We start from the raw sequence: 24,191 nt of genomic DNA on the forward strand, positions 1-24,191 counted from the left end.
GCGCATATGTGGCATTTCGATACTGTATTTATCTCATCATCATCATATAACCATTAGCACATGCTCTAGGTAATTACAGTACACTAAGTTTAGTTAACTATTAATTAATTGGTCGAGCGCTGCTGCTTTGTGTGCGGTTTCCGGGAACCGACGTCCGTTTTCCTTTTTCCAGTTGACGGTGCTCTCTGCCCTTCTACGAAAGCAGCCAAAAAGTATGCTATTCAGCGTACACGTTAAATTTAAATAATACTTGTGTGTGGGTGTGGGTGTGGGTGGTGGGTGGAGGGTGTTGGGTGTGTAACATACATAGAGGTAACTACATATACATAACGAGGAGTATTTGTAAAAAAAACGTTACAAAACTTGTGGAATCAGCGGAAATCAAATTAACATATCAAAGGAATTTTTTGTTACACAACTTAACAGTGAACTACGAGCTAAAGGTGATCACTAGACTGGTGCTTTTAAGCGGTGAATATGTACCATTGTATTCATTAACATTCACATTGAGTATTTTAGATATGGTTGCAGAAGTCCCAAGAGGACTTTCAAACGAACAAGGGATTCACATACGCCCTCAACGAGTGAGTTACAAACAAAACATATTTCAGTAATTAAGAATTATTCATTTTTACGTTGATTAATTTACTTTACTCTCGCAAATAGAAATTAAACTCTTTGTTTGAAAGCTATTGTGTTCATTAAACCGAATACATTTATAATCATATAGATTTTTTCATATATTTCTAGCACCAGTCTAACGAGTTCGACTTGCTACATTTTTCTTCAGTGTGGAAGGAATTTCTTTTTGTCCGGCGAGACCAGCGGTGAATTTCGATTCCCGCTGCTGGCCTCATCATTGTTTAAGGTGTAAACTGGAATTTGCTTGCTATCAACTAAAACATTGACTAAGTATAATTGCACCTACTGCAGCCAAGTGGCTTCCCATTAAGTCCTAACCCCTTCGATCTCCTAGCTGTGGCTCTTGCGCAGCCGCAGGAGCAACGGGTAGTGGAGGTCCTCGTCGTAGAGGGCGGAGTCCGCCTTCAGCTGGAGATGCCGCTGCCAGATGGTCTCGTTATAGCGAGTGGCCAACTCCACGCGGAAGCCCCTGGCCACGCACTCGTCCTGGAAAACGCTCAAGGTGCGCCCGCGACGAGGAGCCATGATCAGGGCCGATCCCTCGGGCGCCAGATAGTACCAGATGGTGTCCACCAGGGCGGATCGGGCCTCGTCGAAGAACAGGCAGTCGGCGCACAGGATGAAGTCGAACTTGGCCTGCTCTGCTGGCGATCGGGCAGACTTTTCCTGCCATTTCAGAACCGAGCACTTGGTATAGCAGCTCAGCTCATTGAGGCAAACGGTTTTCCGCACGTTCTCCACCGATATCTCATTGCCATCGGTCAGGTGAACGGCATACGGAGTGGCATACTTGGCCAGCATGAGGCCAGCCAGGGAGGTGAATCCGCCACCGAGTTCCAGGATCCACTTGCCTCGATATGAAGCCACCTCCGAGAGGACCAGCGCGGTCAACGCCTCCTCCGAGGGCCAAACGCATATGTTGCCCGTGTTATTGAAGCCCATCAGATCACTGGCGGTCAGCTGGCGCTCCATGTGGTGGATGTTCACCGAGTACTCCGACTCGTTCTCCAGCTGCATGCGGTACTTGTACCAGTTCTCCGTCTTGCCCAAGCACTTCAGACTCACGTGATCCTCGAAGCTGTCCTGGCGGAGCAGATCGAAGCTCTTGAAGCGCCGCACGGATGCAGTTTGCTCCTCGGCGAACTCATCGCTGGACGAGGACACCGTCTCCTCGGAGTCCTTGCGCAGCACCTTGGCCAGGATCTTCCAGCGCTTCTGGGCAGTGCTCTGCAGGTTGGGCGTCGCCGGCGGAGTGGGCGGCATGAAGCCGTTCTCGCCGCTCTTGAGACGCAGAACCTCCTCCAGTTCGGTCTGCTCCGGCAGATTCCGGTTGATGTCCTTGTCCTGGTTATTGTTGACTGCGGCGGCCACCTCGCCGCCCAATCGAGCGTCCAGCGTCATCTTCTTGTGCTCCTTGAGCGCATTCAGTGTGTTGTCAATGTCGTACTGCAGTAGCAACGATATGGTTGCCAACTGTGCCACACCCACTTCCGGTGACTGATCGAGTTGAGTTTCCGTCGCCTTCTGTACTAAAGCTGCTGACATCTTACTTCGGGCCTTGTTTGATTCACTCTCGCTGTCACTTCTCAGTTTTCCATTTTCCGCCCTGCAATAGGCAAAGATAAAAGGGAGACAGAGTAACGAAATTAGTCCAAGTTTTCAAAAAGTTTTCCCCCCTCCATTCGATTTTCCACTCTGCTTCGGACCGCCCTCTTTCAGGCCCATTATTTTCCAATTATGAGTTTTTAATGGCATTAAAAATGCAAATTATCCGACCATAAAAATAAAACAAATTATACCTAGCGCGAAAATCCAAAGCAAAATCTTTGCCCACACTGATGTCGGCAAGAAGTCTGTCAGTATATGTATACTTTTGCCAGCACATATATATTTTATGAACAATATTTTTCGTAAAAAAGCAAGGTTTCGACTTTGTTTCACTGTGTTATTATTGGGCAATTTGCAGATGTAGTGCAAAAATATTAGAAGCCAAACGAATTTGCAGGTATTTGTATAAAATTCAGTTAGTTAAATCAGCAACTATATTCATTTAAAATAAAGTTTGTTAGAGTATTAGAACAATATTCAATTACCCTGTCTTTATATAACAATTCCCAAAGTTTCAGATAATACCCAGTATTTTTGCGTATGGGCTGTCTCGGCCTTTATTGCTTTGATTGCTGCACATTTTCACTGTGTGTATTTTAGAATTTTCTGATTGGCCTTGTGTGTATGAATTCACAGAGCTTGGAAAAATTTACAGCCCGTAGAAAATTGTTAATTATGCTGACGTTAAAGTGCAGAACTGACCAGCTGGGAGTTTTTCCAGCAAAAATGGCCAGCGCATCACCCATTTCCCATCTCCCACTTTCCACTTCCCACGGGCATATGGTGTTTATCGGTGATAAGAGAAGGCGTTCGGCTTCCATTCTCCCGCACACCTGGCCATTGGGTTATGGGTTATGGGTGGGTGGTTCTCGCCTGACCAATGACACCTGCCCCGGAATTTATCGTAATCACTGGCTGAGCAACGGGAATTCAAAGAATCTTCGTGTTTGTCTATGGCATTTTGGGGTAATTGGGGTGCAATGGATTCTCCGAAAGAGTCTGGGGTTAAAATCCAGCTATGCGTAAACAAACACAAATTGTATGTGTAGGTCGTTGGCAAACGGAATTAATTGATAAACAGCTTAAACACACATAAGTATGACAGATTGCCGCTATGTGTGTGTTTTTACTTATGCATCCGATTGTAATGGCTAATAATTATTAGCCGCGGGCACTCGCATTAATAATACGCACTGTGTGCCGTGGCTGGCTTTGCCCTGAGCTGTTTCAGAAATTCATTTATTCTGCTGCCACCGCAAAATGCGTTAATAATTGCGAATCCAAATATTGACAGCTTGACAAGTTGATACGCCGGTTGCAGGTGGACAAATACTCGGCGTTTATGTTTCAATTTTAATCAAAATGCACTAGCAGTGCAGCTAATGAGTTTTGTGTGTTTAAATCTCATTTAGGGAGTAAATCATGGGGCGGACTAAAAAAAAAACGTTTTTTAAATACTTTTTTAGTGAAAGGTATATCGTGCTTATTATCCTTTTTTTGTTAGGTTATGAATAATTGATTAAGTAATAATATTGTATAAACTTAAATTTATAAATTTAAGCAAAAATTATCAAATCATGCTATTAATATATTCTAAAATTTAAAATAAAACCACCAAAACGATTCAAATTCCCAAATCCTTGCCATTTCACCCAGTGTTCTGCATTCATTCCTTATCAAACATTAGCAACTTTGAAGAAGTTGCCCCAAACTACAGAGAACCCTTCCGCCAGAAACCTGATTGCTGGCCCAATAAAACTTTTCCGGGCTTAAGAAGTATTGATTTGCATTTGCCGAAAGGGTGGAACATGAATATTGAACAGCATCCATTACAGACATAAGCCCGCATCTTCGCCTATGGCCAAAAGTTTTCCGCTAAAACTCCCAGCGAACTTTAAAGTCCGGCGATAAAAGCCGACAATGTTTACATAATGCTCAAAAACCAAGCTGCCTGGAAAACTTCACACGAGGCTCGCCAGCGATAAGCTTAACATTTTTCGAAATGGGAAAAATCACTTTTCCGTAGTTTAATTGCAAGCACAATATCGACAATGGCGGTTTCTTCAATCATTGTAAATTTAAAGTTTTTACTCTGGCAAATTTATCCAATCCAATTCAATTCAATCACTTGAGAACTGGCAAAAAGTTGACAGAACAATGAGCGAAGAAAAAGGTTTTTCACTTACCACTTGCAGTTGCAGGAGGGAAAAGGCGAGCAGTGGGTTGGAAAACTCGGAGAAACTCAGAAGTAAGCGGAATGACTGACGTGCGTGTTGGCAACGCTTGTGGCAGAAACCTGCGAAGGAGCTGCCCCTTTCCACGGCTGTTGTTCGCTTTTCCTCAGCTTTTCCTCAGCCCCTCCCCCCTGAATTTCCAACAATGTGGCGGATCACGCGAGACCTTATTGGACACACTGCCGTGGTATATAGCCGCATCCATGTGATGGATACGCGACGCTCGCCGCGCTCATTGCTCGCATTAACTCCTATAATTTATTATTTATTGCAATCTACTGTCACCGAAATTTGCTCAGCGTCTCATTTTATGTTCTTGTGCGGGTATTTTTTATGATTATTATTTCGACTCTGACCTTGGGAAGAAGTGTCAACAGACACATGACTTCTGGGCACACAGACAAATAGACAAACAAACGCTCGACAAAGAGCCCAGCTGTGAAAAAAAGAGTTAACAGATAGCACAGTCAAATTAAATTGTGACTGACACCCGGAGAATTTAAAATATCAATTAAGATAAGAGGAATATTTTGTGAGCAGGTGATAAGGTATACTTAAAAGATTTCGTCCAACTGCCTAAATAGATTTTGATATTCATTAATGCAGAACTGAGCATTTCAAAGAGGCTATACATATGTATTGTGCAACTTTCGTTCTGGCCAACACAGCTATTAGCAAAAATCATAAATGAGAACTGCTTTTCAGTCGGCTAGCTCAACCATTAATCATCATCATTAATCCGCTCTGTACGCAGTAATTACCTTCGGCGCACAGGGCGTATGCGTAATCGTCGAAACTTTTCAAACGCCTGCTCCGCGCACATATATGTACATATTTTTCTCGAGCGTCTTAAACTTTTATTAGCGCACATAATCCCCACCGATTTACGAGCAACTAACTGTCTAGCTATCTCTGCTGATATATATGCCCCGATTTGTTTACTGTTTACAAGCGTAAGTTGATTTCGCCTGAGCTTTTTTCGATATTCTCCCAATTTTGACTGCAGGCCAATGCCAACGCATCTCAGCCAGTATGCATGTATGTACATCTTTGTATGCAAAGAGGTTGGGATTTAATTTACGTTCGCATCTGGTTTTATTGTGCACTTCTCCCCCATTCAATGCCCATTCCTCAGTCCCATTCAGAATCCTCGGGCGGGTTCAAGTAAGTGCAAAAATGTAAATAAAAATCCAATTTTCTTCCGCCCGGCCGGTTGTCGGGTGTCCGAATAAAATATTAATTAAATTATTTGCATAGCACACGGCTTCGGCCTTCGGTCCACCCGGCCACCCGGCCACCCCCCAAACCCGCACTCCTGGTGTCCAGAAACATTTCCGGCTCGGCCGGAAGTGGCCTGGCCGAGTGTCGCCTCCCATTTTTTTATTGCCTGTCACTCACTCGCTTTGCCGCTTTCTGGGGTTTGGCTAAAATAATATTTGACGCCGGGGAAAAGGTTGTCAGTGTTCAGTGGGTGGTAATGGCACTTTGGGAATCGGGGGTTCGAGGAGCTGGGAAAGCTGGGGAAACTGGCTGTCGAGGTGAGCGAACCGCACCGCCAGCTCGTGACATTCACGAAAAGTTCAAGGGGAATTCCCGATATGCTGCACTACACTGCACAAATAATGTGATTACGCCGGAAAGTAATGACTGGCTAACACTGTTCGGTGAGTTCCCAGAATGCCGCACCGTGTTTTGGTTGGGAAATTCGATCCAAGTGGTTTATTGATTCGATTTACTGGGAGTTTATGGTGAAATTCATTTAATTTTCCCCAGGACCTGACACAGAAAGGCTCTCGATAAGCCCCTGTATTGTACCTGAGTATATAAATCCTTTTAGAGAGCTAGCTTGGAATGAATAATCCAGCGAACGTATTTCATACTTATTATCCCTTCTTTCCTAAATTTAGGATTTTAGCATCTGGGATTGCCTTCCCGACATTTTTGATGTTTTTTTGAGTATTTGGCATTTTGCAAATTATTCGGAAATTGTGATAACAATTTAAGCCACGTACAGCTGGAAAATTTACATATTTTGCCAAGACCGTATGCTAACTCTCCCAAACCCGCTTTCCCCCTCATATGACAACACAATTTTCTTGTGTGCACATGCAAAAAGCGCAAATATGTAAAACATTTTGTAGAAGCAACCGAAAGGAAAGTCGCCAACTTGCAAATGGGCAAAAGGATCTTTGGAGGGTTCGACTTTCCCAGAGGAGGAAGCAGCCAGCCAGGGATCTGGCGAAAACTATATTATCTACTTGGGAAATTGACCCCCCCGGGGAGTCTGCTAGGGGGGTCAAGTCGATTTAATATCTCTCTCCTTTGTTTTCGGAGCAAGTGCCATAGATGTAATATTTTCCAGCACATTGCCAGGCTCTTAATCATCACAAGCGACGACAGACATTTTTGGCAGGCGCCACATTAAAAAAAAAAAAGAGGACCAACCAACGCCTTGATAACAAGCACCAGAAACAAGAAACAACCTTGTTATCAAGGACCAAGGACACAGTACATCGTTAGCAGCTGGCATTAACATAACAAATCCATGGAAAAATGTAAATGTAAAAGAAAAGACGACTGAGTTTCCAGTTAATCCAGCCAGAAAGGACACCCAAATGGGTAGAAGCCACTGGAGCAATTAGGGAACACAATTTAATAGCGAAAGACAGCAAATCATATTTAGCAAAAGCCCAAAACTGGAAAATTGAATTCCGCCAACGTCTTGTTTCATTCACAAACAAAAATAAATAGACGCATCAATAAATAAACAGACAAATAGTTTGCGCCATAAACATGCACACAAACAGGGCTCACATAAGTTGGCCAACACAGCGAGTACAAACAGACCGTGTATTCCATATGTGTGTATGCTTGTAGCTCTGGCTATATCCGCATGTACAGTGTGCACACATGGCTGTGTGGCAAACGTACACACATTGTCATGGAGACAACTCTCGCTTCAACTGGCAACTCAGTCAAATGTCTGGAGCTCCCTTCTCGCCAAAGGATGAGGCACAGAGATGGCTGGAGTTTGTGGAAGTTCAACTTAATAATAATAATAAGTTTAATCATTTTTTCATTGCATTAGTTAAATGGGATTATATTTTGAAAACACTCTGACTCAGTATGTTACAAATGCTCGATGGATATATATATGAATAATATCTCATTTGAATTGTTGTCAATATTAATCATTTACATGTTTGTATGAGCACTATTTTCGAACTCTAAGAACAGCATTTAAAACTCACACTTTTCTATTTTTTTACCAAATTAAATAAACATTCGGTATACCGATTGTTTTTCAAATAAACTATTACAAATTTTATCAATATTTCGTTGGCGAGTCTTGGCTATAAATCAGCTAAACAAACAACTGCCACGAGCACAGCGACATGGACGTGGCACATGCTAACATGGTACAGGACACTCTGCTCACTCTATAAATAGTTCCCAGAGGGGGCGTGGCTAGTGGGAGGGTTGCCCGCCAGGTATCTGCCTCAGGTGCATCATATGCCGGCAGCCAGGCAAAAATGTGACGTGTGTCTATGCTCAACTGGGGTTGGGAATCTGGTTAAAGTTCTGCATATGTATGTGTGTGTGGCCTGCTCCGAGGAACGGAGAGCATGCTCAGTGTCTGCTGGAAATGGTACCTTCCCTTAATGGGTCAAAGGTAAATACACTAATCACTGTGGACGACAGTCCTCGTAATGACGATTTGTTTACCTTGGAAAAGGAGCTCATTTTGGAGGACTAACTAAACAAGACATTTTAGGTTGACCCAAAAGCCGCAATTTGCTTCAAAATTAAGATTAACAAATCGAAGATTTTAGATATAATTTAAATTTAAATTCGGTTATAACGAAAATGAAAGTATGTTTACAATGAAATGATTAATGATAAACAATTGAAATCGTAAGAAACTTACATACTGGGTTATAAGATATAAGATAAGTTTGTGATAGTTTATTCATCATATTCGCCCATTGCTAGGTATCAGGCATTCGATACCCCATAATTTTGACCCCGCTTAATACTATACTGTCGCACTTGGGTAGGCCAAAGGATGCCAATGTTGAAGCGGGGACTTCCTCTGCGTGCCACATAAGTGGTCCTTTGCCGAATAAAGCTGTGTTTCGACGAGGACCAAGAGCAGCGGCAGGGATGTGTCTGGCGGGGAATGGGAGTGGGAGCATGTGGTAGTGTGTTAGCGAGGCAACCAGAGCCTGCCTAAATGCTTTCATCGCTCAGCTGGAAAGGCACGCACGCTCCACTGGCCGCACGCACAGCCTCCACGAGGAGTGCTCCGCCGTGGAGTGGAATCCGGGGAATTGGCCAAAGTAAACGTCGAACGAGGGGTCGCATTCAGATAACCAATTGACCACTGGAGTGGCATAAACTGTTACTTTAACTGAAAATATGTTTGCCAAGCAAACCTGCTGCTGCTCCGGTTTATTGACAAATGATTGACTGGCCGGGCTTATCTCTGCTGTGAGTGACAGTCAAGTTGGTTAACTCAGTTAACTCATATGTTATGAATGAGTCTTCAATTCGGCTGATTCTGACTTCCATGCTGACATTGTAATTCATTTGCTGGTGGCAGTAATATAAATCACGAAAATTGTCTATTAATAGAAAATCACTTCTGCTGTCAGCGATAATTTGAAGGTAATCGGCTGGCTTAATGGTGATATTAACCATAAATTATTTCTATTGGTTTAGCCTTAATAAGGCAACTGCTTCTACAGACTGGAATAAAATACAGAATTGATTCAAATGACCTTTTTAAAGACGTAAGCACGATCTTTAATTTGTTTAATATTTTCTCTTTGTTAAAAAGGACAAGGTAAAATCAATCATGGTAAGGCAATCATAATGGGTATCTGTATTAGTTCAAATAGTCATCCATCTATGCAGCTTTACGTATTCCATCGGACAAACAACCAACATTGGCCCCTTTTGCCATAAATCTCTCAATTGGAAAAACATATAGGTATTATATATGTGTACATATATATGTGCTGGCAAAAACAAAAGTAAGTGCCTTTTTCATAAATCAAATCACAATTCAGAATCTCTGCCCATTGAGGTTGGCTGCTGAGCCCTTTCATTGCACAATTTCAATTCAATTTATATTCTGCCCGCCTGTTTTTTGTTGTGCAAAATACGTGTAGAATGAAAAATATGAAAATGCATATAAGCGCAGGATGTTTTCTAATGAACTTTGACACATGAGAGTCGGGTGCCCATGCGAAGCCCTGAATCGCGTGTCCATGTCAAAAGTCGCGGGGGGCAGCTGGAAAACACAATGCCCCTAGCTGCAATGAATGAAAAATCAGCTTGACGCATGCAACTTTTTTTTGAATTTGTTTTCTCCGTTTTTTGCCAAGTGCCCTCAGGGCAAAACTTAACTGACTGATGGGTTGACTAACTGAGGGACAAACTGAAGGACTGACGGACTGACAGACTGCTGCATACCCCGAGTCACTCCAAAAGCTAATTCCGACTGAATCGAAGTCCTACTGCTATCTAAATCACTTTCATCTCAGCCTCTCGAGGCTCAAGAAATTTATTTACTCTGCGATTTTCGCCAGATATGTTGATGACACTCTCTTGAGTATGCAAACTCGAGTGGCTCCGCATCGAAAATTGAAAAATATGCATAAGTTCGAGTGGTGGCATCAGAGATTCTGTTTTCCCAAAATGGAAGAATATTTTTCTTTCACCTTTTTTGGTAAGTGAAAATAAGGTTTATGTATTTATAGCAATCTTCGGTGTTCATATTATTTGCTAACAAGCGTTATTTGCTCTTACTATACTTAGTTATACATATGAGCAAAATCTTAGGCTGCAGCTTAAACGTTAACCAATATTTTCTTTATGAATAGAATTTTATGCCAAACTATTACCTGCCTAATATGCCCGTTTCGGCGGAAAGGGTAGCCGCAGAAAAGCGAGCTTATCGCCAAATCACGGCCAACTGCAGCGAAAATAGTTGGTTAGTTCGTTAGTTGATTATTACACGTCCTGCCACCGCTGCGCTCCCCTTTGGCCAGCCCCTCATATTTTTCTGTATTTTTTGTTTTGCGGTCGCCACTGCAGTTGCAGTTGCAGTTGCTGTTGTGGCAGTTGCTTATCACAGCTTAATGGGTCACTGCATTGGGGGAAATTTTCGTGCTGACGCGGCGTGTGCGTAATGCCGCAGGATTACGTATCCGCCAGATTCTCCGGATGTCGGGGCCCTCACGCAGAGAGGCTCACATTATGCAAACTTGGCAATAAAAATTCAATTAAGCTGCAAGGACGCGCTGTCAAGTGGGAAGCGGGTAGGGGAAGGAGGAGGATTGGGCAATAGGGGGGGACTTTTCCGAATTTGCCGATAAATCACAAAATTTTCTAAAAGCCCTGCGGCTGCAACAATAACAAATTGTGACATGCTGTGCTGCCGCTCACGACTTTGATGCACGTTTTAATTATAATTTTGACGCCAACTGTTTAAACACAGCAACTCACACACGCAACGATAACAGCGCAACAACAATCCGCACTAATTGTTTGCCTTCGAATGGCAGGGAGGGGGATGGGTGCGGGGTTGGGGGCTAGGAAAAGCCAAGGGAAACGCAAAGCCCCACATGTGTGCTGCGGCACGGAGGAGGTGGGAGGCAGCCACACAAAGGACTCGTGAGGCAGGACCGTCAGGACAATGGCCAGCTCACATGCACAGACGCTCTCACTCCGCTCAGAAGCGAAACATGGTCAGCCCAAGTCACGAAACCATCTGCCCCAGGCATCGAGCCAAGAAAATGCACTGGGAAATTCCAGGAAATTCGGATTTCAGATGGTAGCCAAACACAAAGTCCGAGTTCATCAGATGAGCCCTTTGGTGCCTCGGAGGGTATGAAGGTTATGATTGTTAGCATTATAAAGTCTTATAGATTTGTTATTGCAATGCAGGCATCATTCATGTATAGTAATATTTAATTTATGAATAGTATTATAATTAAATAATATATGTAACAATTACTCAAAAATGTTTATCGTATGGAAGTGATAAAAATTATGTTTTTGGATACATGACGCACCGAAATCACAAAGGTCAAAATCATTGAATATTATCAAACGCAGAAGATAACCATTTACACGTATGCGATAAAGATTTCGGTTCCACAAAAACAATAGAACTTTGCCAATGAGCCATGTAAAAAAGCACATATACAATCTCTTTAATCGGAAATGTTATGAAAATGCGGTCAGTAGGCATGATAAACCCTTTTTGAACTGCTCACTCGAATGGTTCACTAACTGATTATGTACAAATCGAACAAGTCAGCTCGATAGTGCTTAATTAAAAAGGCAAGCGATTTTTAGTGTAGATAAAATTATGAAGTCCACTTCGATCAAAACGGAGCTTATATAACGTATGCTCTAGAATTTAAGGGCATGAAATTAGTTGGACTTAAAAGTAGGTAAGCCAAAAATTGTGCTATGTTGCGAGTTTGTAGTTCAAATAAATAAATTCTCATTTCTAGACACTAACTTGCTGTGCTACATTTTTTCGCTCAGTGCACTTCGGCGAAAGGCGCAACTTTCGACATGTGACCGTGTGCCATCTGTGTATAAATGAGAGTGTTTTTGGCGACTGCGGCGGCTCTGCCTTGTGCCCCAATCCGTGGACAGGAGTGATGCAGGGGCATCGGGTGTGTGTTAGATTTATGGCCACGAGGCGATGGATACTGGCTACTGTGCCACAAGCCGTGTGTGCGAGTGTGTATAAGCGCTACTCAATTAATACTCATCAGCGTGACATTAGTGCCGTTTGCAGATGAGTGGGAGGATGCAGGATGGCCAAGGCACAAGGACGAGGTATGAGCACGTGCATGTGGATCGGCCCAATTGTTTGGCATTCTGGCAGGACCCTGTCACCCCCTCCCCCATTCAGTCGATTCAGCTCTCAATCACGGCTCATTTGCCAATATCATCATCAATAAATCGGGGCCATAAATCTACTTCAAGTGTTCGCCTCATCGTCAACAGACATTTTTTATGTCGCTCCCGAACTTTAAAGCGAATAAATATCAAACGCTGTCGCATCCCAGCAGCGTTTTTATGGCAAACAGAAAATTTAATGCGACTTTGACTTTAATTAGGCCATAAAGTGGGGAACTACAGACGCAACGCGTGGCCAAACTCAAGTTCAAGGAGTACATAAAGCAAGTAGCCCAGAAAGCGACGGAAAATGGAAAAGCCGAGGAGTTTCAGGGGAAAACTTGACCGAATGGGAAATGCCGGCGAGTCACTGGGCGTAAATTAAATGTAATTGAAAGCGATTGACAAATAGAATTGCGGATTGGCAAGGCGAAAGGGAATTGCAATTGGGATTGATCTAAGCTCAATTAAACTCTGAACCAGCTTAGAATTATTTTCTGAGTATTGCAAACGAATTGAGCGGAAAACATACACTTTTCGGAATTTTGTCATTACCTTTTCTACGAATATAAATTTAATAATACTCAAAACTGATTAAAAACGGAAACAGAAAACTACTCGTGTCCTTTATGAACCTTTTGTCCAAGGTATTAGGGCTTTGCAAAAATATCCTTTCCGCTTTGCTGCTTTTCAATAGCCCCAGAGATCCCTCTCGAAATTCATTTGACTGGCAAGCTCTGACGAAACGAACTTTTGGATGCAACTTTTGGCAAGTATTAACCCTAGCGTTGACCTTTGCGAGGACTTCGGCTAACAGTCAGCAAAACAAAGGCTGGCTAGTTTCCACTTCCGGCAGCTGAGAACTTTGCAGAGAAATAATATTTACTTTTACCACGGCGACCTTCTGTGCAGCTTAGTCAAAAGTCAACGGGCGTTAGATAAGTTATACTATGTTTGGCTTGCGATTGATAGCAGGGCGGAATGCGTGCGATTGAGATAAGATCCAACTTATCTTCGGAAATATTCAAAAATCAAAATCCATTTTTTCGGTTGCCAGGCAGAGAGATTTTTTGCTTTTTCGTTTGTGTATACACATCAAAACAAATCAACTTGCAGTTCGTAAAATATCGAAAACTGAATGAACAACAAAACGCACCGAAACTTACATTTGCATTGAAAAATGTTTACAAAAAAGATTTCAAAAGTCATTTACCAGTCAAAACGCTCTCGGCGAGGCAGTTGAGTCGATGCAAACCTCCAAGTGCTTAAGATATGTGTTCTCTTGATACATTTATTTAATACTCGTCACTTAACACATATTTAATCATTTCTGTTGTACCTTTTCATTCACAAAATGCTTGGCATTTTAGCTATTTTCCTTTGATGATTTCTTCCAACAATATTAAAAGCCACACACAAATATTTTCCCGCAGCACTCGCCGCGAAAGTAGCAACAAACTCAATGAAATTCAATTAAACTCGTGTTTTCCGCCCGGCCAACGTTGCGTATGAGCGACGACGACAAACTGAGCCCAAAATCCATGTCCGAAAATCCAAGTAGCTCGGTCGCATCGAACATGTTCGAGTTGGCTGGCATGACGAATCTCATCGAACGTGTTGCGAGTGTGGGTGGTGGGTGGTGTGTGGATGGGGTGACGGCCTTCAAGGGGAGCGGGAGGTTCCGCTGGCTTATCACTAAAAATTAAGACAAAGATGTAACGCGCTATAAGCGAAATAAAACAAGCAAACAGCCGGGGGTTAAGAGGTTAAGGGGGTCGACGCGGTTACAGCCACGGTGCATGCCATTACAAAGGCTTATAAAACTATTTAAGCCACACACTTGCGGTTGCGACCAGGACTTTGTCTATTTTTCAGCAAATTATAAGAATTAATTTTGGGTAGAAAGTAAACGAAAGCAGAGGATTATAATTTGTAATTTGGGAATTTAATTTTTTTAAACGCTGAAGATAAATTTATCCAAATCAGCTGTGAAACCGTATCATTTTAATTCTGGTTCGGTTCGGGGTTCGAACGTTAACGATTGAAGGATTTCCGGTTTGCGAACCGGTTCGCCAACACGCTTTAAAAAGGGTTTGGTTCGCACCAGGGTCTTTTTTTAAATAACAATAAATCCCTAGTTATTCTCATTCTTCATAATAAGATATAACGTTTATAAGATATTCTAACAGAAGTGTACATAATAATTGCGTTCTATGAAAAGAGAAAAATTAAATTATTTGACTCTTATTCGCTTGTGTTTCTTTAATAAATTTTAATGTACTTAATGCTGTACTTTAATGCTTTAAATTTATTTTCTTTAGCATTCCGCACGCATGTCATTCATAATATAAGTAAATATGGGTGCATTAATTGTACACTGTCAAAAGAGATGGAAGATGTCTACGATAAGGATAAGATATTATTGGTTAAACTTGGGCAAATGAACAGGATTATTAAATGAGCAATAAATATGACCCTTTGCTTAAACAATACAAGATTATATTTTCTTCTCTAAGCAGATTTGCGCTAAATGTTATAGATACACATTACCCAAAATATTTCGAGTTTGTCAACACTAAACAAATAGTTACATAATTTCTTGAACAGAATCCTATTTATTGAAGGACCGGGTTCGGTTCCTATAAACGATCCTATTTGTTTTCTCAACAAATCCGAATCACTCCGGTTAGAAGTGGGTCACCGAACTGGGCTTATTTTCTCTGGTTAATATTTATGTATTTCAAACATATCTCAAACAACTAAGTCGCAGCTCAGCTCTTGGAAAATCAGCTTTTACTTAACCTCATTCCCGCGAAATCCACAGAATCGAGGCTGAAACTGTAGTGATGCACATCTTGTTACCAATTCTAGCTTATCTGCTAATGGCTGTGAGAAAGGCCGGCTCAAATTAGGGAAATGGAAAAGCGAAAGGGGTGGGTCGAGATTGCGTGGGCTTCTTCTGACGTGTTGACGTCTCTCTTTCTTGGCCAAATTCTTGCGCGTTACTTGGCTTTTGTTGCCTTTAAATGATTTTCCATTTGCACATTTCACGCGTCCAAACGGTTGGCTTGTTTTTGTTCTTGCCGCTGGCTAGAAAATTCGCGTTCATTCATAAAAAAGAAGGTGAACACGCTTGTGGGCGTCGGGAAAGCGTCGAGCGATGAGCGTGGAAAACGGAAAACAATAAAACGCCAGGCAGCGACGCGACGCCGACGCCGGCAGACCAGACAACCAGGCGTGCTAAGTGAAAATCGAGGGGGTGCGGAAAAGCGCGGGGATGTGGGCGGAAAATCTTGTGGGTGGCCGAAAGGCATGGCGGAGGGAGGGAGGCACCCAAGTTTTTTGGTCGTTCGCAATTTTCGCTCTCTTTGTTGTTGCGTCTCTTACTTTTCGCTTTATTTATATTAATACACATCGCATTCGTATCAATGAGTGTGTTTGGGCTGGGAAATCTTTGTCTCTGTGTGCGTCTTATTTTTATTTATTTTCTTTTTACCCAACGCGCCTGAAAACAGAAACACGAAGCGAGCAAAAAATGAATGCCGCATATTTGTTACTTTTTACTACAAACACAAACGAGGGAACAAAAAGAAATTTTCAAACAACGGAACCGGAAAAAGGAACAAAACTTCGAACACTGCGGGAAAACTGTTATCTGCACTGCGAGAAATTGTATTTCAATACGATAAGGTACTTTTTCTTGATAAACTATTAGAAACTAGTAGACTTCATAAACAAATATAAACTGTTATTACTAATAACAAGAAATTGTTACATTAGCTCCTGAATAAAAACCACATAATAGTTTTTCCAATCCTTACAGACTGAACTCTTCTTTTTTAATCTGGTATGAATTGATTTCGAAAGAAGTGCAATGTTTTCTTTTGTGTGTTCACCTAAAGCAGGGAAAACCTCCGAGCTCCCATACTCTGGCATTTGATTTTTTTCCGTTTCTGCCAGCAGGAAAAATAAAACAGAAATAAACGGAAAATGTCAACCCAAACAAGACAAAGAACGAGCTGCTAGTCGATAAGGTCGTCCAAATCAAAACACACACAGAATCGGGTTAGGATTGGTTCGAGCACAAAAAGGAAAAAAAGGACATGAATTGGAGGAGGCTGGTAGTGCAGGATAAGCCCTAATTCCTGGTAGGATCTTCTTTCCTTCCTTTCGTTTCGCCGAAACTCTGCATACCAATGCCATGATTTATTGTTCTCATTAGCGGCTTTTGGCGGCTTGCTGCTCCCCAAGGATCATTATTGATAAGGGTCGGATTAGCGTCATCAGAGCTCAAATTTCAGGGGTGACAGAGCGGGGACTTTACATTGGATAACTTGTTGTCGTTCGCTTACGTAATCCAATTTTCGCCATTTGCCTGATGCCAAAAACCTGCGTTTATTTTTAAAAGCAAAGCAGCGAAGAAACCCGCAATTACACTTATCTGTGTGCTGTGCAAATAACTCACGGCTCATTTGCAGCTGCACCTGAAGGCTTATTAAGACCTGGCACAGGAACCCTCCCTCAGTCGGAACCCAAAACACCAACCCATGTGCCACGCTAGCCGAGTTATGAGAACTGCCAGCCGAGTTAAGTCACAAGGGGCCAAATGAAATAATGATACTCGTACACAGCGCACACAGTTGGCATTTTCGATTTGCGTCAACGTCGTCGGCCGCTGTCAGTGTCCGGAACATGGACGAACCCAGTCCGCAGAAGCCCCAATCCCCATGCCCATGCCCACATCCCGACCCTCGCGGCTGAAGGGAAGCTGCCTGCTCATGTAAAATTGATGTACAAGCGGTCCCGTCTGGTCTGCATTCGAAATAATTATTAATAAAAATAATGTGCCATGAAATGTTTTCGTTGTCGTCCTCGCCGATGCACTTCCGCCTCGGCCCCATCTCTCTTCCTCAGCTGGTGGTAATTAACACTCAGCGGGAAAGTTCAGTCAGCTGAAAGACTGATCCGGGACCCATTCTGCAGGCCAAGCTGGGTTTTATGGTTCCTGAGATGTCGCGTGGAGTTTTGCTAAATGGGTTACTTAAAAGTTGAAATGAAGAAAGTGTTGAAAATGCATTGGGATGTCGGGGTATAAACACAAAACATCACAATGTGCCACAAGTTGGGTAATACTTTAAGGTTGCAAGAATGAGTAATACGCATTGCCAGAGAGATTGTTTTGTTAGCATAAAAAAAGTAAATAAAAACCATATTATTATTAGCGTTAATTAACTGCACAGCTATTATTCACGCTAAAGGAAGTACTAATTAGCAATTATCAAGCAGCGCTGAACAAGAAGCGGACATCCTTCTTGAATTGAAATCCAGGTTTACACTTTGCAAAGTTGGTGAGGCACTCGGGTTGCCCTCTTGTTAGCCGTTGCTTTGTCGTACTGTGCCTTTTGCTAATTACGGCATTTTTCTTGCTAACAATTACTGCCAAATGGCTGAGAGCACATTGGGCATTAAGTAGCTGATTACCCAACAACGGCAGACGCCATCGGTTTGCGATTCGCACAGCGCTTTCAATTAGCCGCGGATCCAATTTTGAATTTAATTAAATCGATTATTTTTAAACGGGCAGTATAATTACATTTTATTTTGCATTAATTGCCGCCGCCTTCTGCCGTTCGCCTAGGCAAACATTTCGCTTTCGCATATAACCTTTATTTATATTTGAAAACTTGGCACACACCGTGCCACACAATGTGCAGTGGATGACGCAAGACGTATATTTTCTGCTTTTGGCAGCCGACTGACTGGTAAGCCCAACGCGATTTCAGCTGCATTCAACATAAGATATTCGCTCTTGTTTGCATTGGCATTGCAGTAACTCGCAGGCATTTTAATTACTTTCAAATTAATGGCACATATGCTAGGCGCAGTCGAAGTCCGCGTTGCGCATACGCCGCGTTGCCCGCCCGCAATATTGACACATTAAAGCAGAACAAGCCACAATTATGCGAATGTGGTTCACGAATTTCCCCCTTAGCCATAGGAAAATGGGAAGGCAGAGGTGCACAGCCATTTGTCGTGTGCTCATTGAAAAATACATCACCGAGTATCTTTGCCGCGAACAGGCGATAAATAGATAGATAGATAGAAACCTGAATGACAAAGTCAGAGCAGGGCATTTGAAACGATTTCATTGCACAGAAAATTACACTTTACCATTTCTTAAGTAGTTTATTTTTCATTTAACTAGATAGTTTAGTGACAGATTTGGTATAATAATGACTACTCAATTTAGTAACACAGCTAGCAAATCAGAGCTACTTGATTGTTTCAAATTCGGTCCCCAATCATCGTTATAAATTCGCCTATTCACAATTTTCCCATTTCCGCACCCAGACGCATAAAATAAATAATATAAATGCGCAAAATGGGCGGCGAATCGGCAAATATGTAAAAAATGCTGAGCGCGGCAAGCGGCGGCGGAAAATTAGTGAGCCAGGGGCACTCGAACGCGCACCCAGCGATGCCATCATTTCGATGCCCAGAAAGTTGGCAACAAATTCGCGCGCCGTTCCTCAAGTGCTGTTCGCCGCCACGCCCACCGCCCCGGCCACGCCCACAGTCGCCCCCAGGAGAAGTGAAGTGCTCGAGTGCGGCTCGCACTCTAGAACATTTTGTTGGCGCTGAGCGCCCCATTGAAACTGTTCATGCCATAAACTTTTGCAGCTCGAGTTTTCGCGCACATTTTCCCCTCCAGATTTTTCACTGGTGTGCTGGGCATTGGGCCATTGCATTGTGAAATATTCAATAATAATAATAATAATGGGGGAAATGTTTGCCAAAATATGCGCAGAATAAATAAAGTCTAAAGTAAACATTTGGCAATGTTCCGCGCATTTCCACACTTGAATTACACATGAAACATTCATTTTTATTTCGTTCCCATGTCAGTTTTTAAATTTGTTGCAGCAAGTTTCATTTAGTCTATGTTTTGAGCGAAAGATAAGCATTAATCAAACTCTTTAACAAACTTCTGATTACTTTTCTTCATTGGAAATGAATTGGCAGAACTTAAAACATTAAATTATACACCCATCCAAGTTCATTGGCTTATTTCGGAAAAGTTTCGCCATCAGAATGCAAACACATTTTTGGCTTTTGTTGTCTGCACGAAATTGATTAATTTATTTTTATGTTTATAAGTCCGTGTGGGCCCCTTGTTATCCATTTGCCATTAGCGCCATTGTCAGCGCACTCGAAATGCTTTGTGATATATACTTTTTATATCAGCCAGACAGCATCTAGCCGTGGATTTATGTATCCTCTATTTTCCATCTATACTGTATACATTATTTCGAGATCTCTGGGCCAGCGGACAGTTGGCCATTAAATGGCAGACCCGGGTTCATCATGTTTCATTTTTCTCGGTTTACATTCAATTTGCTTTCGACATTCGCTCGCAATGGTGTTTGAGCCAAAACATTTGGTTTCACTTTGCGCATAATTAACTTTTGCAGTGGCCGCCTGGCGAGCAATTTGCTTATTTATGTACACTTTCGACGATTATGAATTCAGGAACTTTGCTCTCGATTTGGCAATTTACGGGGATTAGAAAAGAGGAAAGAAAGCCTGGGATTATTATGCATAAATAACTTGAATAAATAAATAACAAATTTAATCGCAGCCGTAAATATTAATCACCTAATGTTGCGCAAATGCTAAAGTTCAAACTTACTTATACCGCTCAAAATTTACATCAAATGTGTGAAAATCAGTTTATTTTAACACAGCATAAATTTGGCAATTTGGTGTTTCGCCTGAAATTCAACTTTTGTACGGTTCCCTTCTCCCAAGTGCCACGTTGCGTATGAGTAATGAGCACAAGCATTCGATTTCGCGCTCTTGGAACGATGCCAAGCGTGCTCAGACAATGGACCATCGAGCGGAAAACTGGGCAGGGAAATGGGAGAGGTGTGGGAAAATGGAGCGGGGAAAAGCGGTCGGAGGAGTGAGCAGCGCAGCCAGACACAGACGCAGCGACGGCGAGGAACAAAAGCCATTGCCAAAATAGCCAAGTAATTGCAAATCGCCAAACTCGTGCAGTCAGTGCGAAGGAATGTGAGTACGTGTATAAATAATTCGGGACCTCCTGGCCGAGATGAGTTTCTGGTGCTATTTATATTCGCACGCAGCTTGATATGGCTGCGCCCTATGCTGTCGGTGCTCTTTGATTACGCATACGCCCCGTTCCCCCGGCGGACTTCATTTGTGCACGCGTGTGCGCTTAATTGTCAGCAAAGTGCACTCCACCTTTCACTTGCGTACTTAAATGTAATTGCACACAAGTGCAATTAAACAGCTTGACGCATGCGGCGCGAATTTCCACGCTTGGCAAGCCGCCTCGGAAAACTCCAACTCCCAGCGAGCTGTCAGCTGTCCGTTGCCAGGAGCAACTTAGCTGCCAATTCCATGAGGGAGTATGCTGGCTAATTAGCTTATGAGGGCTTTCTAAATTTGAACTCTTTAAAAGACATCCCTTCGCTGCTTCTTTGCTCAAATTGGGTGTCAGATTATAAGTCTAGCTTTTTTAAATGAAGTAAGAATTATGCCTTTTTGAATTAATCTCCAGCTTTAAAAATTATCTTATGCTGCATAAGTTTACATATAGTCATCTTTTTTATTCGACTCCATAAAGCCGGCATCCTTTTCTTTCGCTTTTCCTTTAACAATTGATTGGCATCGCCCGTAGAATCACCACCTCCTCCTTGGCCATTTCTGCAGTTTGTCTTCATTCATCTCGGGCAGCATCGCCTGAAAAGTCGTAAATTTTAAGTGCTTTTGTAGGTCATTGCTGCCGCGGTGGCAAAGTCCAGGCAATGAGCATTCAAACGAGGCGAAGACGAAAGTTCCAGCTGAACCTGTGCCAAGCGGGTCTTTTGAACTGCAGCCTCTCGGCTTTCCTCCAGCTCACTTTTCCTCTCAGTCGAAAGACGAAGGAAAATTTATGCGCCTCGCTGCGTCGGTCAGCGAAATGGCGCCAAGGTTCAAAGCTCCAAGCAAAGGTTGAGCCAAAGGGGGAGGGGGGCAGGGCCAGTAAGTGGCCCCCTCCACTGGCCACATGATTGGGTTTTGGCCACCGTTGTTCCCTTTCTCGCCGCTCTGCCTTCGCTGGCTTTCTGCATTCAGTTTTATGGCAAATTGTTTGCAACACTGTTTGAACTTTTATTCGGGGCCCTGTTCACTTGTTTTTTCGGCCATGCAAAACATGTCGCAACAGCCGGGGAAAAATTGTAGCTGCACTGCAGCCTACCGAAGGACAAGGGATACGCATAGGCAGGGAAATGGGGGAGGGTCGGAAAAGTGTTGGCCCATCACGTATACGTAATGTGTTACGTTCAAGTAACAACAACGAGGGTTGTGCGAGAAGTACTCAAGCGGAAGTTGGTACAATAGCATGGCTTCATTGATAACAAATTTAGAGTTAGTTAGTTGAAATGAATAAGTGAATGCTTCACTTTAATAATCATCAATATATGTTGATATACTATGTAATTACTACAACTAATCCAATAATATTCAAATATGTATATATTCAATAAAAACACGCTAACTTCTTCAATGAATATTCCCGAATATATCAGTCCAATGAGCCGCCCGTTCTGAGTTCCAATCACTTTATAGCCATCGAGGAGCGGGCTAACAAATACACAGGCACTTATTGCAATTTCAGCCACATACATACATATACATATACATATACTTATACACATGCACAGAGCCAAGGCAAAACTCGCAAATTCGCAGACAACTCAGAAACTCGGTGCTCCAAAGTGCAAAGCGGCGCAAATGTTCAGTTTGGATTTATTGTTATGCGATTCTCTCTAGTCTATATATATAAATACATGCTGTATATATGTATGTGTGTGTATCTGTGTGTGCATGGCACTGCGGCGAAATGTATTACAATTAATTTGGCACACACGGCGTATGCTGAATATTATTTGGTCTCTGCAATCGAGCAAATCCGCGGCAATTGGCAATTACACAAATTCTCTTCGCAGACAATCGCAACTGCGAAGCACACAGCAGACGGGCGGGTGGCGCGGGAGGGGGCGTGGCAAGTCCACCCACGGCCATGGTGATTGATGATTCGACCTCCGATGATGTGACAAAGTGGCAGTTCTGTACACGGTGCCACCCACGATGCCCGAGGTGATGCGAGGTCGGGTCAAAGGTCTGCGGCTGATTTGAACTTTGAATGTTGCAGCGACATTTGCATTTGGTCTTTAAAAATATCACGCACGTGCAGTATGGCTGCACATGCATTAGTAGTTCACTGAGAGAAGGTATTTAACCACGCCAGTTCACTCAGTTATGAATATAGTAAGCTGAATTCATCCAAGATCCTTATATTTTGCATGTATTTGCACTTAATGCCTTAGTTTCCATATTAAGATTTATTTTTATTCCTGTAACTCGTTGAAAAGTGTGTAACAGGCAGAACGAAGCGTTTCCGACCATATAAGGTATATATTATATATATATTCTTAGTCAGGATTAATAGCCGAAACGATCTGACCATGTCTATCTGTCCGTCCGTGTGAACATCGAGATCTCAGGAACTTATAAAAGCTAGAAGCTTGAGATTCAGCATACAGATTCTGGAAACAAAGACGCAGCGCAAGTTTGTTGACCCATGTTGCCACGCCCACAAATCGCACAAAATTGACACATCCCCAAAAATGATTTGATATTTTTTCATATTTTTATTAGTCTTGTAAATTCTATTAATTATTAATGATACAAAAAAACTTTTTGCCCATTTTTTCTCCTTTTATTTTCATTGTCCCAAATATCTGTCGATATTCCAAAAAAAATTATGAAATTTCGCTTTCTCACTTCCAGTAGCTCAGTAACCAGTATCTGATAATCGGGGAAGTATACTATATACATATAGTACTATAGACTATAGCATTCTTTCTAGTTTCGCTTGAATTCTTAGGAAATGAAAAGGAAATCAAGAATTGTCAAGTCGACTATCGACTATCAGATACCTATACTTACATATGAGAGCAAGATAGAGATATTTGAAAATGGAAGAAGACATTCTTTTGCCATATTTCGAAGAAGAATTGGAATTCGTATGCTTAACTAGGATCTGCATGTTTAATCTTAACCTTCTATCTTTTATAGTTCCAGAGATCTTGACTTTTATACGGACAGATAAACGGACTGACGTAACATTCTTTTTAATCTAGTTTACCCTGTAACTCAACAGGTAGTACGAGTAGATTCCAACTAAATCAACTTGTCTGGATGCACTTACCTGTGTGTCAACAAAGAATGTATCTAGTGCGTCTAGAAGCAGTCAAAGGACCACCTGGGTGCGCCTCCAATGCCGATGATCGAGCTAATGGCCCCCAAGGCATGAAGCGGTGATATGGGGTTCGGGCTAACGATGAGGAGGATGGACGGCAGGTGTCGCAGCGACGGGCGCACACTCTTCATCCATCCGCTTGGCCGCACACTCGACGCGGGGAATCCGGGTCCCGGCCAGAACTTCAAACGCTCGCCGGGCACTTCGTTTATTTACACAAGAAACAAGTTTATGCCGAGAAGAACCATTCGCAGGCACTTAGCAGGCGCTCGCGTTTATTATCTTAATAATTTTCAGAGTTCAGGCGGCGCTCTTTGACGCACAACTAGGGATTCCTGCTCGCATGAGAATGGGATTCGGATCGGTGTCTCTGGGTCCCGACCAACTGCACCGTGCGAACCGGAGGCGGCAACTAAGCGAGTCGAGATTCTGTTGGCACTCGCACTTCC

General features: G+C 42.6%; 1 protein-coding gene across 3 annotated transcripts; it reads right to left on the reverse strand.

Moving 5' to 3' along the window:
* Positions 1-5: 5 nt before the first annotated feature.
* Positions 6-24,125, reverse strand: LOC117150433 (calmodulin-lysine N-methyltransferase). Of its 3 annotated transcripts, none has more exons than XM_033317314.1 (2): positions 23,692-24,125; positions 6-2,248 (listed from the first exon to the last, which is right to left on the reverse strand). In XM_033317314.1, the coding sequence occupies exon 2, from the start codon at positions 2,185-2,187 to the stop codon at positions 973-975; it is 1,215 nt and encodes a 404-aa protein (XP_033173205.1). In that variant the 5' UTR covers positions 2,188-2,248; positions 23,692-24,125; the 3' UTR covers positions 6-972. The 3 variants fall into 3 exon arrangements, with proteins under 3 accessions (XP_033173205.1, XP_033173202.1, XP_033173204.1); XM_033317311.1 differs by lacking the exon at positions 23,692-24,125 and adding an exon at positions 13,750-13,935; XM_033317313.1 differs by lacking the exon at positions 23,692-24,125 and adding an exon at positions 13,624-13,935.
* Positions 24,126-24,191: the final 66 nt, after the last annotated feature.

Source organism: Drosophila mauritiana, chromosome 2L (genome assembly GCF_004382145.1).
Source record: "Drosophila mauritiana strain mau12 chromosome 2L, ASM438214v1, whole genome shotgun sequence".
NCBI classification, from domain to species: domain Eukaryota; kingdom Metazoa; phylum Arthropoda; class Insecta; order Diptera; family Drosophilidae; genus Drosophila; species Drosophila mauritiana.